Genomic DNA, 15,363 nt, shown 5'->3' with positions numbered 1-15,363 from the left:
CACCCACGAGGGGGAAAAAACACAACAAAATACAAAACAACAACTTGGAAACAAACATACCAGAAGGGTCAAGGGAAAACAAGAGACGTGTACAAGACAACGATCCGACACAGACTGCAAACACAAAGGAACTTATAAAAGGGACAAATCAGGCAGGTAATAAGGAACAACAGGTGGGGCAAATGAAACCAATAATGAGATAACAAGGAGGGTGGGGTCAAACAGTGACAGGAACACAAACACCACATGTGCTACACAAGACAGGACAGGCATGTGACAAACCTTTTCTTATCCTATCCTTGATCGGATTAAAAAACAAAACTGGAATGGACTGCGCATGTGCAATGACGTAGAAATGACGTAATGACAAATGACGCGAGGAACGAGTTGTTGTTGTTGTTGAATGAAGTGTTATAAATGACTGTCGCGTCATTCTAAAAATGTCCTTCCACTCATCATCTGTGAAGTGGAGCAGGACAACGTCCCACCAGTCCTTGTTTCAGACACTCATCCACAGACGGTGCGGGAATGGCTGTTTTTACTGCTTGATAAATAGGCTATAAGCAGCACACCACTATGGTTCATGTGCTTGTCGTCTCCTATTTAGGACCCAAAATAGATTAATATTAAGTCTGCTCTTTAAAACAAAGAAAATAAGCAATTTAGTAGAATAATGTGCGCAAACCAAGGGAAACTCAGTGCGCGCATGTCAATAAAATCATTTCAAATTTGAAGCGTGTGACGTAGAAATGCGCACATCAAGCCGATCGCTATATTTAGTGTTCATGTAAACACTGCGTTCAGATTCATAAATGGTAATGAATTGATTGAAACAAAAGGTGTCCATGTAAACGTAGCTACTGACAACAGACTAAAAATAGTAATGCCAAACCTAGAGAATAGTGTGAGTGCCACAGAGGAAAGTTAAAGTTATGGGAATCTCACCTCGGCTATTTCCAAGGCCATTGAAAGGCAGATGCAGATGCAGTGTGTGTGTGTGTGTGTGTTAATAAAGTCTGCAGAATCTTGCTAAGGTGAGGAATAGTTGAGTCAGCAGACAGGAACAGAGGACAGAGGTTTATCAATAAAAAATGCACACATACTCGTACACATATTATTATATACTTTACTGTATACTTAAGTACATAAGTGCACACCTAAACAGAGGTGTTTAATATGTATTAGCTTACTAATGTGTTGTTGAGACAACGCTAAGAAAAAAGTATGATCTACACCCCCATGGGGTTGCTTTTCTAAATTTGGATGTGGAATTAACACAAAATATTAATGTAACTCATTTGCTAGGGATTTTATACCTGGTGGTAGTTGATTATTTATTAAACGAGTAATAAAAATGCAGTATGTTATCATTAAGGGGCTTAATTTTCTAAATTAAAAACAAAAATATGTGTTTGAGCATAATTTGTATAAAGTTATATTAAGAGAATAAGTATATGGGTGTGTTGTTTAGGCTCAAATCCTGTGTTCTTGATTTCCTTAGAGTCCAGTATGGGGAAGGCATTAATTTCATGGTGGTGAAGCCCAGTAATCTGGCAGCGTGGGAAATCAAGCAAGAAGTAGTGCCTGGCTCCTCCTCCCTGTCCATGTTCTGCCAGCGGAAGGCCAGCTCCTCCAATGAGAAGTAAGTACTGTTATGATGTCATTCCCTGCTTACTTTTTCAAATCGAGTTCATGTGGATAAATAGCTAATTATTTTATTACTGTGTGATTTTATGTTTAATATTTCAGCCATTTTTGATAAATCTCACAAAACACTTGATTACATTTCACCCAAAAGTTAAAAATATAGAAACAAAGAATTATATTTTGTTTAAAAAAGTAGTCTGGTTTTAGTCTGTGGCATAATTTTCATAATTAAGCACATTTCACCTCAGTTCTCATTACCATATTGTGAAGATTTCATTCTTATTACTGTAAGGTGAACATTTTTTTCAGTCAAACATCATTAAATGTAAAGTGATAGCATGCTTAAAGTAAAATTTGATAATAGGAAATAGTAAAAATAATTGTATAACTATATTAAAGTACAAAATACTGAAATACAGTCATGAGAATCATTGTCGTGGGAAAAAATGCTTAATTTTCATGAAAACATAAATGTAAAATCAATAATATTTTATGCTCTGTCACAGAATATATGTAGCCTGACTACGTCAGACTTCCTACTTCCGCTCAATTTCATTTCGCTTCTGTAGTCAGTCTGAGATAGCAGCCTATCTTTCAGTTTTCCAGCGGCCTTCGGACGGCCGGGCCAATCAAAGAACAGAGGGCGGGCTGAGAACCGTGACGTAGACGCTGATTGTACCGTGGATGCGTAGATTTACTTCACATAATCTGCAAAAGTCGTTCACAGCCATGTTTACTCCGGTATTTCGCTCGATGGTTTTGTTTTCGCATCATACATGTGTTTACAGTGGAAGTTAGATGCGGCTGAGCATGCGCATAACACACGCCATAACCAAACGTCATGTGATTGGCTTACGGGTAACCAATGATTTAAAACTTAAGACAAGCGACCCCCCGCGAGAGAGAAAACACTTCTCTATTATGCCATTCCAGACTCTGTCTACGAAGCAAAGCGAAGTAGCAGAGTTTGGTATTGCCAGGCTAGAATATATGGTGCATCACTTGAAATTTCACACCATTTAGTGGTCTTATGGTTTTTTTGTTCTGTTAACTTTTTTCCCCCCACGTTTGTACAATGAGGTTGGAGTGTTGGGGACTGTTGTAGAAGAAATGATTAGCTCCAAGGCTTCGTAATTTGGGCTCCTATTTCAGTTTCTGCCACTCACTGGCTCTTTTCTTCCTTTGAGGAGAGAAAACTCTTCACTGTAACAAATTCCACCTGAGTGCTTTTTAATCACCGCGCACACTCTTTGATTGATTAGGCCTCGCGAGTCATCCTCCGTGGATTTTCTGGTGCATTCGCCGTGTCTCCAACATCTCCTCTGCTTTCTCGACCATTCAGCGATTCCTTGGCAGCCTCCTCAGCCCCGCTGTCCTCCTCCTGTGCAAATTAGCTCCTCGCATTCCCCCTCGTCTTCCCGTAGCAGTCACCCTCATGACGGCGCCGCCGTTAGCACCGCTCTAGGTTAGCTCCCCAGGCAGCGTGAGGAGATGGGTTAGGAGAGAGGAACGCCGGAATGGGAATTCTAATAGACGTTTCTGCGATTTATGGGAGTCCGTCCTGATATCCAAAGCATGTAGAAATCTCCCAACGGCATGCGGAGTGAGAAATTTACGACCCGAGCGTCACCCTAAAGCTGTCATCGTCGCCGGTAATTGCTCGGCTCTCGTACTCATGTGGTTTTTATACGGTGGGGAAAATTGGTTCCTGCACTTAAATGCTTCTCTGATTCAGTTGTTGCTGTGAGTCACACGCTGACAGGAGAGATGGAGGGAGAGAAGATGAATAATAAGAGAAAAAAAGAGTTGGTTTTATTAGTGTATTCTGATCACACGTTCTACCCTGGCAAAAACCAGTGAGAGAAGAAGAGACAGTTGTTTTTGCCATTAAATAAACAGAGGGGTGACGCGCTTTCCTTTTTTATCTCACTGTCCTGTGGCACATTCCATGAAAACGTTACACTTTGTGTTCCGTTACTTTTCTTCCCCATGTGTTGTTGTAGTAAGAACTAGATAATATATGCTGTTTTTTATGTTATATAAAAATTAGCTAGTTTTAAACATGTCAAATGTCTGTATCCCCTTCAAGAAGGGGCTTTGAATCTGACGCATCTCAGAGGTATTGACTGTATCCTACAATTAAAATCATATAATGTCATAATTTTCACAAAATCTGTTGAATTGATATTTAGGTCACTGTAGTAAAATACTATTTTTGCTGCTTACTATTTGATACACTACAATTCAAAATTGAAGTAAGAAAGATAAAAAAAAAAAAAAGATTGCAAGACATTTATAATATTACAAAAGATTTCTGATTTAAATAATTGCTTTTGAAATGACTATTCTTCAAAGAATCCAGAAAAAAAATTTGTAGATTTGTTTTCTACATTGATAATAATAGGAACCATTATTAATAATTAAGCACCAATAATAATTGATTATAATTGCGCACCAAATTAGCATGTTGGAAAGATTTCTAAAGGATCATGTGACACGGAAGACAGCTGAAAATTCTGCTTTGCCATCACAGGAATACATTTCTACACTTTGTGGAAATGGTCCACATCTGTCCCTCTTCTTTTCAGAGTGGTGTTTTAAACACAATGGTGATATTGCATCACAAGTCTACAATAGTGAGATAGTTAAGCTATTAGATCCTCTGTGTCACCCATCACAACACACTCTCCCCAGCTTGTATTGTTGACTGCGTCTCTTCAGATTGCTGTAATACCTTTGGATGTTTTCGGCAGGCGTTATCAGTCTAACTGTTAGAACCTGGAGAAATCTAAACAGAGAGAGAGAGAGAGAGAGAGAGAGAGAGAGAGAGAGGGAAGGAGTTTAGGGATGACAGTCTACAGAAAGGAGGAGAGAAGACTAACGCTCACTGTATTGATTTACTGCCACACAGAAGCAGGCAGAATGTATTTCCCCCGGTTGCACAGCCACAACTAATGAAAATATGGGGAAATAAAATTAGAGAAGTCTATGGGTCATTGAGAGCAGAGATAGAGGGTATGTAGAGCACAGAAGTCACACACATGCTGGGTTTTGGCCTAAATATGATAATGTGATTAAATGTGATAATGAAAACACAAATACTATCTCACTCACTTAAAGGAGTAGTTCACTCACGCTCATGTCGTTCCAAAGTGATTTTCTGTCTTCCACTGAACACTGCTAAAGAAGTTTAGCAGAATCTCTGATTCAAAGAATGTGAATGGCGGACACTATTAAGTTCCATGTACAACAACAACAAAAAAAAGCACCATAGTAATATTGTATAGTTCAGAAGACTTTGAATTAGGGCTGTCAAAAGATTAAACAATAATCGATAACCTCATATTCGATAATACAGTTGTTTGTGATTTACTGGATAAGGATTACGGATAAGGATTTTAAAAACATATTTGTACTCCACTCCATAAAATATTTTGGAGCTTGGCATAACTAGAAATACGTATACACATTATAAGTATGGCCATGGATTTTGACAATTTTAATAATTTACATGATTTTTCTAGGCGTAGAAATCACACTTTTACAATCAGACATGTATCCAGGTTTATTCAGGGGTGAATTAAAATATGAAATATCTTGATTAATAGATATTTTAATGCTTGTTTTGTCTTATTTTACATAATTTGAAGTATTACATAATTTAATTTAAGTAGTACATAATTTCTTTCTTTCTTTCTTTCTTTCTTTCTTTCTTTCTTTCTTTCTTTCTTTCTTTCTTTCTTTCTTTCTTTCTTTCTTTCTTTCTTTCTTTCTTTCTTTCTTTCTTTCTTTCTTTCTTTCTTTCTTTCTTTCTTTCTTTCTGTCTGTCTGTCTGTCTGTCTTGCTTGCTTAATAATACAAGTGACTGTGGTAAACTGTAGGGCAGTGAGGTGGTCAGTCTAGGCTACGTACTACATGACTAATGCATCATGTTTACAAAAACTCAGTGTGTTTATGCGCTGAAGGCAACAGTCTGATAGGGAGGGAGAGGAACGGGGTTAATAGGACAGAGGCAACAGGACACGTGAGTGGCTAGTGATTCCTGTCTCCATCTCCATCCGAGAGAGAGAGAGAGAGAGAGAGAGAGAGAGAGATAATGGGTTGTATACCAGAGTGCTCCACTGAAGCATACTACTGTAGAATGGGTAACCCCTCACCCCGCAAAGTTTACAGCTACATGTCAATGCACACTAACCGAATGCTTTAGACACAAGGCTAAAGCCACTCGTATTGCAAGAGGAAATATTTACACTCTTTTGCTTGGTTTGAACGCTTGCAGAACAACAAGATGTGTGTAATTTCTGCGGAAAAAACATCAGACAAAAATTACACACTTGACACTTCACCATTAACTTTTCAGTTCTGTAACAAGTATAAACAGGGCTTGGTAATATAACAAAAAAATATATCTTATCTATATATTATGCTTTTTTAATTCTATTTACCTTTTAATAATAAATTTTATTTAAATGTATCTACATACATTTTTAGCAAAACAATTTAACATAGAAAAAATGCCATGTGCCAACTGTATGTAGTGAAACTAGCCAGTTGTTGAATCAGAGTGTGCTGAACAACATGATGTGTGTAATTTCTGCAGAAAACAACAGACACAAATTATACACTTCACCTTTGACTTTTCAGCCTTGTAACAGGTATAAATAGGGCTGTATCTTCACATACTTCGAAAACATTTAAAAATGGTCAATAAAACCAATCGCCCTACAAGTATAAAACATATATTTTTCTTTCTATGCTGAGATGCACTAACATATAAGCATTAAATCATTAGCACAATATCACAAATGAATATGAGACAGTTAATTGTACATGGATGATCTGAAAAATATTTGTCCCCAGAGCACTTTTGAGAGGTGAATGTGCATGTGTGTTTGTATATGTCCACTGGCTTTAGAATCGTAAAAGGGCTTAGTATCTGGAACCTCACTGTGGAATAAAGTATGAAGTTATTACTCGCTGTACTTAAAAAAAAAAAAAAATTCATTCAGATCATTTGACTACAACTCTGTGAATCATTCTAAATCAAGGGCAAATCTGCTGTGGGTTTATAAAGTCCATTCATAGTGTTGGATACTCCGGCCATAAATTGCTCTTTGAAACACTCTCCAGGGTTAAATTACCAATTGTCCTGGTAGATTTGTGTTTGTGTGCACGTGTAGGAGAGAGATGAAACATTAGTAAAGGCCCTGGGAGAACTATCACTGACTTACAGCTTACCCTGTGTGTGTATTAGCTGTGTACCATTTAATATTTTACTACAAAAATAGCTCCACAGAGAACAGTGCACAAATGAGGCTTACTGACACAAAGAAAGAATAAATAATCTTACACATAACTGTATATGCATCCCTCTGGGCTTCTTCGCCCGAAAACGGGCGAAAACTTGAACGTTTCGAATTGTTTAATTTTTTTGCTTCATCGGATGGGGGTGAAACTTGGTGACTTTTCTTTTATTACCTATATGAACACACAAAAAAATCAAGGAGATGATTCTGATATGTTAAAGGGTCGTAAAAAAAAAAGTCACACTTAGCTTCCTCCCGCCCGAAAACGGGCGACATAGGAAATGAATGGGAAATACGAAAAAATAGGAAAACTCAGAGAAACTTTTGGTGGTACAAGCTACAGATCAGCCACTGTGCTAAAAAAAGTGTACAGCAATGAAGGGGTGACACTCTAGAACATCAAGAGTGCAAAAAAGACACCCTCCCCCCCACACACACACACACCCACACACACAAACACACACACACACACACAGAGAAATGAACTGGTAAGACTGAAACAGCAAATTTTGCCCCAAACTATATAAAAAATGATATAATCATAATAACTCCAAAACTATAGCAAGGAGAGTCAAAAGGTAGGTATCGTTTGAAAGAACTCTTTTTAAATTTTTTGAAAATATAAATTACATTACATTTGGACATTGTCCCGCCAAGAAACGGTGGATAAAAGACAATATATATATATAATTTTTATTATGATTTTGCATATCTTTCATATTTGTCATGGAATAACTCAGGAAGGAAATAAGGTAGGAGGAAAATTCTTTTTTAGTGAAGTCCCCCTACATGTTAGCTGCATCTGGATAAAAAAATAATAATTTTTGGATAAAGGAATCAAAAATTACAGCATTTTGAAAAGAGACAGCCTTTTTGTACAGTCTTTCACACCCCCTCATGGGCAATTTTTTCTCCATGAAGAATATCTTGTCATAAAAGCAATAGATTATGTTAATTTTGGGCTCATTTTAATTGTAATAATATGCTGTAAAAAATGAAGTGCCATTTTCAATTATCTGAGAATGTTTCATGAGCTGTATGATGTTTTTGACACATTGCAGTACATTATTTTATAGATTATGAAAAAAAGAGAAATTCTATGTATCAGCAAATAACTCAGCAATACTTAAGAGTTTTTCAAAGTGGATACATTCACTGTAAAGTTCAGACTCTAAGCTTTCAAATGACATCAACTTTGTGTTTATCAAGGCAAGGTTTTTGAAAAATATGGTAATAAATATTTTCGCAGCTAGGTGGCGCCTGCTGGCGGTACACTTGGTTTTAGAGGGATTACTCAGCACTCGTTAGGAATTAATACATTTAATTAGATGCATTAAAAAGCTGAGATTCTAAGCTTTAAAATGATATATAATTTGTGTTGTTCCATTCAGTGGTTGATTAGTAATAAATTGTTTTCTTTCCGAATGGGAATAAATCAAATAAATAAATAAAAAAGCTATAGGCCGCCTATGGGCGGTTATAGGACATGACACAAATTAATAAATTTTGAAGCCACTAGGTGGCGCTCTTCTCACTTGAAATATTTTTTTTTTTTAGGCCTGCACTCTAATTTGATGTGAAATGTTGCATTTATTGAAAAATAAAATAAAATAAATAAAATAAAAATATATATATTAATTCTAATGGAAAAAATAGCTCATAAAAATTACATAATTAATGCAAAGTATCATAAAAAATTCTAAAAATTCTATATAATAATCAGAAAACATTATAGAACAAAACAATATTTGAATGGTTATCCTAGGACAAAGTTAAGTACAATTTTAAGGCTTCGCCCGTTTTCGGGCGGGAGGAAGCTAAGTGTGACCCAATTATGAAGAAGCCCAGAGGGTTAAAGGTCCAGAGCTCATTCAGACACACACATACTGTATAATAGTGTGTTTAAAGAATAAGGCTGGATCCATATTTTTCATGGGGGGGTGGTAGACCCCCCGAAACTACTAGTGTTACGGATTCGTTGTGTTGTCATAGACGCGGCGTGCATTAGGCGGTTGTTTGTATCTGTGCAGTACTAGAGTGAGCTGAAATGACAAGAGTGCACATACATTTGGTAAATAAATATAAACAACATTTATTTACACATCACACAACTATTTACAACATACTTCACTGTGTGATCACTGGCACAATGTACAATTGTGGTTTTTGCATTTAATTTTCTTAGGACTTTTGAAAAACATTTCAAGGGTCTCCTGATATGGGAAGTCCCCAACTGGGGGTCCATTGATGGGGGTCCATCCTCATGCAGGCCTCAAGATGTTCCCCCTTCAGCCTGTTTTTTGGACTATTAAACTAATAAACAATTATTAAACTTATACAACATTCAAAAATATACATTTCTATGACATGTTTTTTTTCGCCACACAAATTCGCTGTTGTGTTTTTTCTGGTAATCAAATGAAGACTTAACATTAATTTAATCTCTTTTAAATATGAAATTAAACAAACTTTTTGTCAAACAACGTGCTGCACAATGAGCTTTACTGTTCAAATTAAAACATGGAAGAAACATTTTGAGTTTTGCACGTAGATGTGAATTTGAAAACTTGTACAATAAATATTCGTACTTGTACGTGAACATTTACACTCACAGCTCCAATGTGAAAACCTGTAAAATAAAAATCTGAAGTTGAATGTTGAAATTTGCACTCGCAGACAATAGTCACAAACCTGTATTCTGAATTTGAAGCTGCAGACAAGTAGTCACAAATGTATAAAATGCCATTCACAGAAATACAATGACAGACACAAACTTGTAATATATATTTGTATTTAATCTTACATTCACATTCGCAGTACAACCTCAAATAGGCACTTGCAACTTCTCAAATCTGTTACTGCAATTTCAAATTTCGCGCCTTGACTTTTGCTACTCTTTTCGCGATATATTAGGTGCAAAACTAACTTGTGCACTTGAAACTCAGTGGCGGTGAGAGAGAAAGGGGGAGGGAGCGGGGGATGTTCAAAGGAGCCGTTTTATTGGTTGGCGCCTAGCCAATGAAATGGGACTTCTATTTCACGCGGTGATGTCACGAAACCCGCGTCCTCTGGGACGCTCTGAAACACTAACATGGCTTAATGCATTAGACTGATATTAAAAGAAATAAATTATATTATCAAACTCAGTAAACACCATACTAATAATGCATACTACATAAAAGCAGATGAGCATGAACAGATCTGCTTTTCTGTAGTATGCATTATTAGTATGGTGTTTACTGAGTTTGATAATATGCTACAATGGTAGGGGAAACACTGAATCCTGAAAAAAGTGTCAAGGTTTCCTATATTAAGCAGCAGACAACTTTTCAAAATGTATAATTATAAGAGATGCTACTTGAGAACCAAATCAGCATTTTAGAATGACTTCTGAAGGATCATGCGACACCAAAGACTTTGGATTTGCCATCACAATTCATTTTAAATTACATGTTCAAATTTATTAAAGGGGATCTAGTATGCAAAATGCAGTATTGGTGAGCATAAGAGACTAATTTCAAAACCATAAAAAAATATAAAAAACTTCTCAACTCCAACCTTTATTGTTTAGCTAAATGTTAATGCCTACATGCAAATGCAAACAATGGACAATAAAGGAGTCTGTTATCAAGACATATGCACCAATGGTGTAGTGATTTAGTATACACTTAAAAGCATATAATTTCACACCATCAGAGAAGTAAAATGCATAGTATTCTGTAGATTTGCAGCCTGTTTCCTTAATAGTGCACGGGATTTGTGGGATATTGTGGGAATATAATTAGTATTTGTGTCCAGGGAGGTTACATGCTGTTTTATTCTTAGGCCATGGATGTGCAGGAGTGTGAAAATCCCTGGTGTGTGGCCGCAGATGCGTCTTCAGAATTGAAGCAGCTGAGGGGCCTGTGTGTCTTATTTGTGTGTATGTGTGTTTGCTTAGGGGCTAAATCTGAACACAGGTGTGTCTTTTTTAATCCCACTCTTTATTAAGGACAGAGAAAGAAATATTTTTGGGCCACCCTCTAGCACCACATCACTTCCTAACGCACACAGACACATATATGCAGAACATTTTAGCTGCAAACTTCTGAAACGCATTACCTCACTTGCTAAGTGTCTCTTCTTGGATGAACGTAAGTAAACAGCAGCTAATTTCTTCCCTGCCCCTGAGACTTCGGTTTCATACGTGACTGATTTCAGATGTGAGCACCCTGAGGAAAACTGTTAATAGATTACACAAAGTAAACTGCCCCAGATCCTTTAGTCTCACACTTGGATTGGCTAATTTGTAGATGATAGAAAGATGAATTAATTGAGCTTATACCATGGTCTGTCTGAATACTCGATTCTCAGTAAAAATGTTTAATGCACAGGTAGTTCCAAGTCAGTTGATTCACCTTTCTATATTAATGCACTGTTTTCACTGAAGCGCACACACACATATGTCACTCGCACACAGAGAGCGGAGATCGCGCTGCACACACACAGAAACATTCAGGAGCTCAGAAACTTGTTATCGACACTGCCCCGTGACTTTTAGTAATAAAATAGCTTCGCTACTGAATTGCTACTTTATATTTCTCAGCAATGAGGGAGATACATTTCATTTTTTGAAGTAATTAAAGTCATAGCTTCATTGTTAATGGAGAGAGAGCCTCTGAACAGACACAGGTCTCTCTCTTAATAATTAATTCAAATACATGCTGTAGTTCATTCATTCAAATAAATGTAATCTTATGCACTACCCAGCTAGCAAAAAGTCGTCTATTAGACGTTGAATAGACGTAAATCTTCAACGTCTAATTACGGTCCGCTGAAGGTTGAAAATGAAAATTGAAAAGACGTCAAATTTGTCCGACTTTTCAACGTTGAAAACAGGTCAATCTTCAACGTCTAATTACGGTCCACTGAAGGTTGAAAATGAAAATTGAAAAGACGTCAAATTTGTCCGACTTTTCAACATTGAAAACAGGTCAATGTTCAACGTTTACTCGATGCCTATTGACAATTGTCAATTCTCAAGTCCCAACACATTACAGATTTACATTTACATTTGGCAGACGCTTTTATACAAAGCAACTTACATTGCATTCAAGATACACATTTTGTCAGTTCTTGCTTTCCCTGGGAAACGAACCCATGACCTTGGCGTTGCTAGCGCCAACACTCTACTGTTTGAGCTACAGGAAAGCTACATTAACATGCCATTAACCTGACATTAACATGCCAATTAACATTTTACATTTAAACAAATAAGAGCGAATAGCTTTATTATACTTAAAACAGCACATTTTAAATAAAATATAGTGCAATAAAACACAGATTTCACATTCCAAAAGCACATTCCAAGAGTCAACACAAAACACAACTCAGAAAATTTACAATACAAATGTTCACACTTTGCGACCTCCACCTCCAACTCTCCCGGGAGCATGTTTAAGTTTCTCAGCCATAGCAGCCCTGATTTCAACTTCTGTGGCAGTTTTACTCCACTTCACTTTAATGGTGCATTACTGCCGCCAGCTGGGGTGTGGTAATTCTTTCCAAGTATGAATCCTCATTGCACGTACAGTTTCAATGTATTTTTTTATAACTTTGACGGAATATGTAAAACTCTTTAAATTTATTTGAGATAATAATGCACATGGTTTGGTAATTTGTTTTCTCCGTTGTTTTAGCATGTAGGCCTATAACAGACTATCCTAGCTGTCTTAGATCAGTTGATAACACGTAGTCAAACAGTCCGGACGAAACTACTTAGTTGAAATCACGTCGTAAACCAGTCCAAGGCGGACCGACTTATTTTCAACCTTATTTCAACGTTGAAAGACGGTAATTGTTTTAGTCAAACAGTCCGGCCGAAACTACTTAGTTGAAATCACGTCGTAAACCAGTCCAAGGCGGACCGACTTATTTTCAACCATATTTCAACGTTGAAAGACGGTAATTGTTTACTGGGTACTTTATCTCTGTGTCTGATTAAAAGCGGGCAGAATGCTAGATCTAACAAGCCGTAACTGGCGAAAATAACCGTCAGATTTACCCTTCTGGTAAAATATTGCGCTGCAAATATCAATAACAGCTTTAAGCAGTGATGCATTTAAAAAAATATAATCCTATATAACACACTCACAAGAACGAGGGAGAAACGCGGAAGAAATTTTTTATTTTTTCTCTAATAATATATTCATTACATTTACGAGCACTACAGTCTCTGAACAAATGACGCGTCAGTTTAACAGAAAGAATGAAGGCTGATTTATACTTCTGGGTTGGACCTACGCCGGAGCCTCTACGCTATAGACTACGCGTTGGTTTTCATTTATATTTCTGCGTCGTTGTCTGCGTTGACGCGCAATTACACATGCAGAGGGAGCATGTGAAACCCGAGGGAACGGTTCTAGCAGACCAATCACAGCGCTTGCGTCTGCGTAGAATTGATGTGTTGTTATTTTTGGAGAGGTGCGCGTTAGGGTACCTTGAAGGGTATCGCACACTACACACAGTCTACGACGTAGCTACGGCGTGAGTTTAACGCAGAAGTATAAATTGGGCTTTAAGGCATAGTTACTTTTTTGTCCGTTGTTCTTTGAATTTTGGTCTACATCATTGTCTTCTGTGTATCAGAATAATTCCTCCTGTCATCACGCTCATGATCAGACGTACGGCTGCATCAGTGACCTTATTTGGACATATATTTCATTTGAAGAAGACGTGCAAGAGAACTAGAGTATATGAAATATGTCCATAAAAACTTGAAACGCACTTGCTCTAGTCCGTATATGAACTATATTATCCGCGTTACGAGCGTTGTTGAACTCATTGCGGCGCTTCCGCGCAGAAACCGCTCACATTAATGGTATGGAAAAGAGCAACATCAACATTTTGTTAAACAACTACTTTTGTGTTTCATGGAAGAAGGAAAATCAGTTTAGAGTTGCATGAGGGTGAGTAAATGATGACAGATGTTTAATTTTTGAGTTAACTATTCTTATAATTGTATTCTTATCTGACAACCGTGCACATTCAGTATAGGCCTACTCTAAGTACTCCCAAATGAAAAACTTTTAAAGTTTATTTTTTACTGTTCCTGGGCAGAAGGGTTTGAACAGGTCTGTGAGTAAGACCTCTCAGCTTAAAACAGGATAAGTAGGGTACATATGTAATGCAGAAACAGTAATTTTAGGAATTATGCTTGAGAGTTTGTTCATGACTCAAGCTTAGGCACACATTTTCAAACTCTGCAGCAGATTTGTCTCAGGCTTTAGAGCTGGCAAAACTGAGCAGGATTTGTCAAAACAGGAGCCATGGACTTGCTGCCTTCAGAAGTAGCCCACTGGTCAAATAATTCATATATTACAGGGGGCTTAAACTACCACACACTATGAAGATAGATTTGTGCGGGAACTCAAATGTTTTTATCATTAAATCTAGCCCAAAAATCATTCTTGCATTTCGCATTCCATTTGCATGGTTTCCTATTCTATAATCATATTAATAATAGAATATGTAACTTGTGTGCAATACGTAATTAATAATTTATTGTAAATTAAAAATGACTACATTTTTACATACATAACATTTAATTAAATTAAGTTGTTTAATTTCAGCTTAATGAAAATAATTACAAACACATAATCGCATCTGTTCAAATTAACATTTGTGTACCGTATGAATACTCTTCCGTTCATAAGTTTGGGGTCGGTAGGATTTATGTGTATGAAAGAAGTCTCATGTGCTCACCAAGGCTGCATGTATTTGATAAAAAAATACAGTAAAATCAGTAATATTATTACAAATTAAAATAACAGTTTTATTTGAATATATTTTAAAATGTCATTTATTAATTCTGAATTTTCAGCTGCCATTACTCTAGTCTTCAGTGTCACATGAAATCATTCTAATATGCTGATTTGGGGATGAGGAAACATTTCTTGTATACATAGACAGTTTATGTAACCTAGGTGATGACTACTTCTTGCTCATACTTTGCATCAATTCTGTAATTCATGTCAATCAGACTTCTAATCCTAGCTCTCAGTGCACCACCACCTTGATGAAATCCAATCACAGGTAGCCACTAGAGACTGAGATCAGGTGTAAACAGCAATTTGTCTCGACTGACCACTTGTAATTGGATCACTAGAAACAGATGTTAACACAAGAAAAAAAGCTGTGTTTGATTAGGTGTGTTTAAATGCGGCCTTCCTCTTTCTGTTTTGTATTAAGTTCAGTGTTGTTGAATGGGTTTAATGGAGGAGAAATCAGAGCAGGTAAAGAATGTTATTCCCAAATTCATAATGTTAGAACCAATTAGCATTATAAATGGCTCCTTTAGTCTCAAAGGGAAAGAGAGAGAGAGAGAGAGGCAGTCCCTGCCTGCTTGAGAGTTTCTTCTCCTCTTGTTAGA

The 15,363-nt window shown here is 36.8% G+C and overlaps 1 protein-coding gene across 1 annotated transcript in view; it reads left to right on the top strand.

Moving 5' to 3' along the window:
- The window catches only part of LOC308691033 (transmembrane protein 132C), a gene marked incomplete at both ends in the record, with an annotated part of 249,915 nt that overhangs the window by 130,513 nt on the left and 104,039 nt on the right, over nt 1-15,363 (top strand). Inside the window, one exon of the mRNA XM_081365884.1 lies at nt 1,502-1,642. Coding sequence (XP_081222010.1) covers nt 1,502-1,642 — 141 coding nt within the window. The remainder of the gene's footprint in view (nt 1-1,501; nt 1,643-15,363) is intronic.

Source organism: Scardinius erythrophthalmus (genome assembly GCF_964197995.2).
Source record: "Scardinius erythrophthalmus genome assembly, chromosome: 5".
Taxonomy (NCBI): Eukaryota; Metazoa; Chordata; class Actinopteri; order Cypriniformes; family Leuciscidae; genus Scardinius; species Scardinius erythrophthalmus.
The sequence above is the reverse complement of the archived record's forward strand: the minus strand, read 5'-3'. Positions and strand labels throughout refer to the sequence as shown.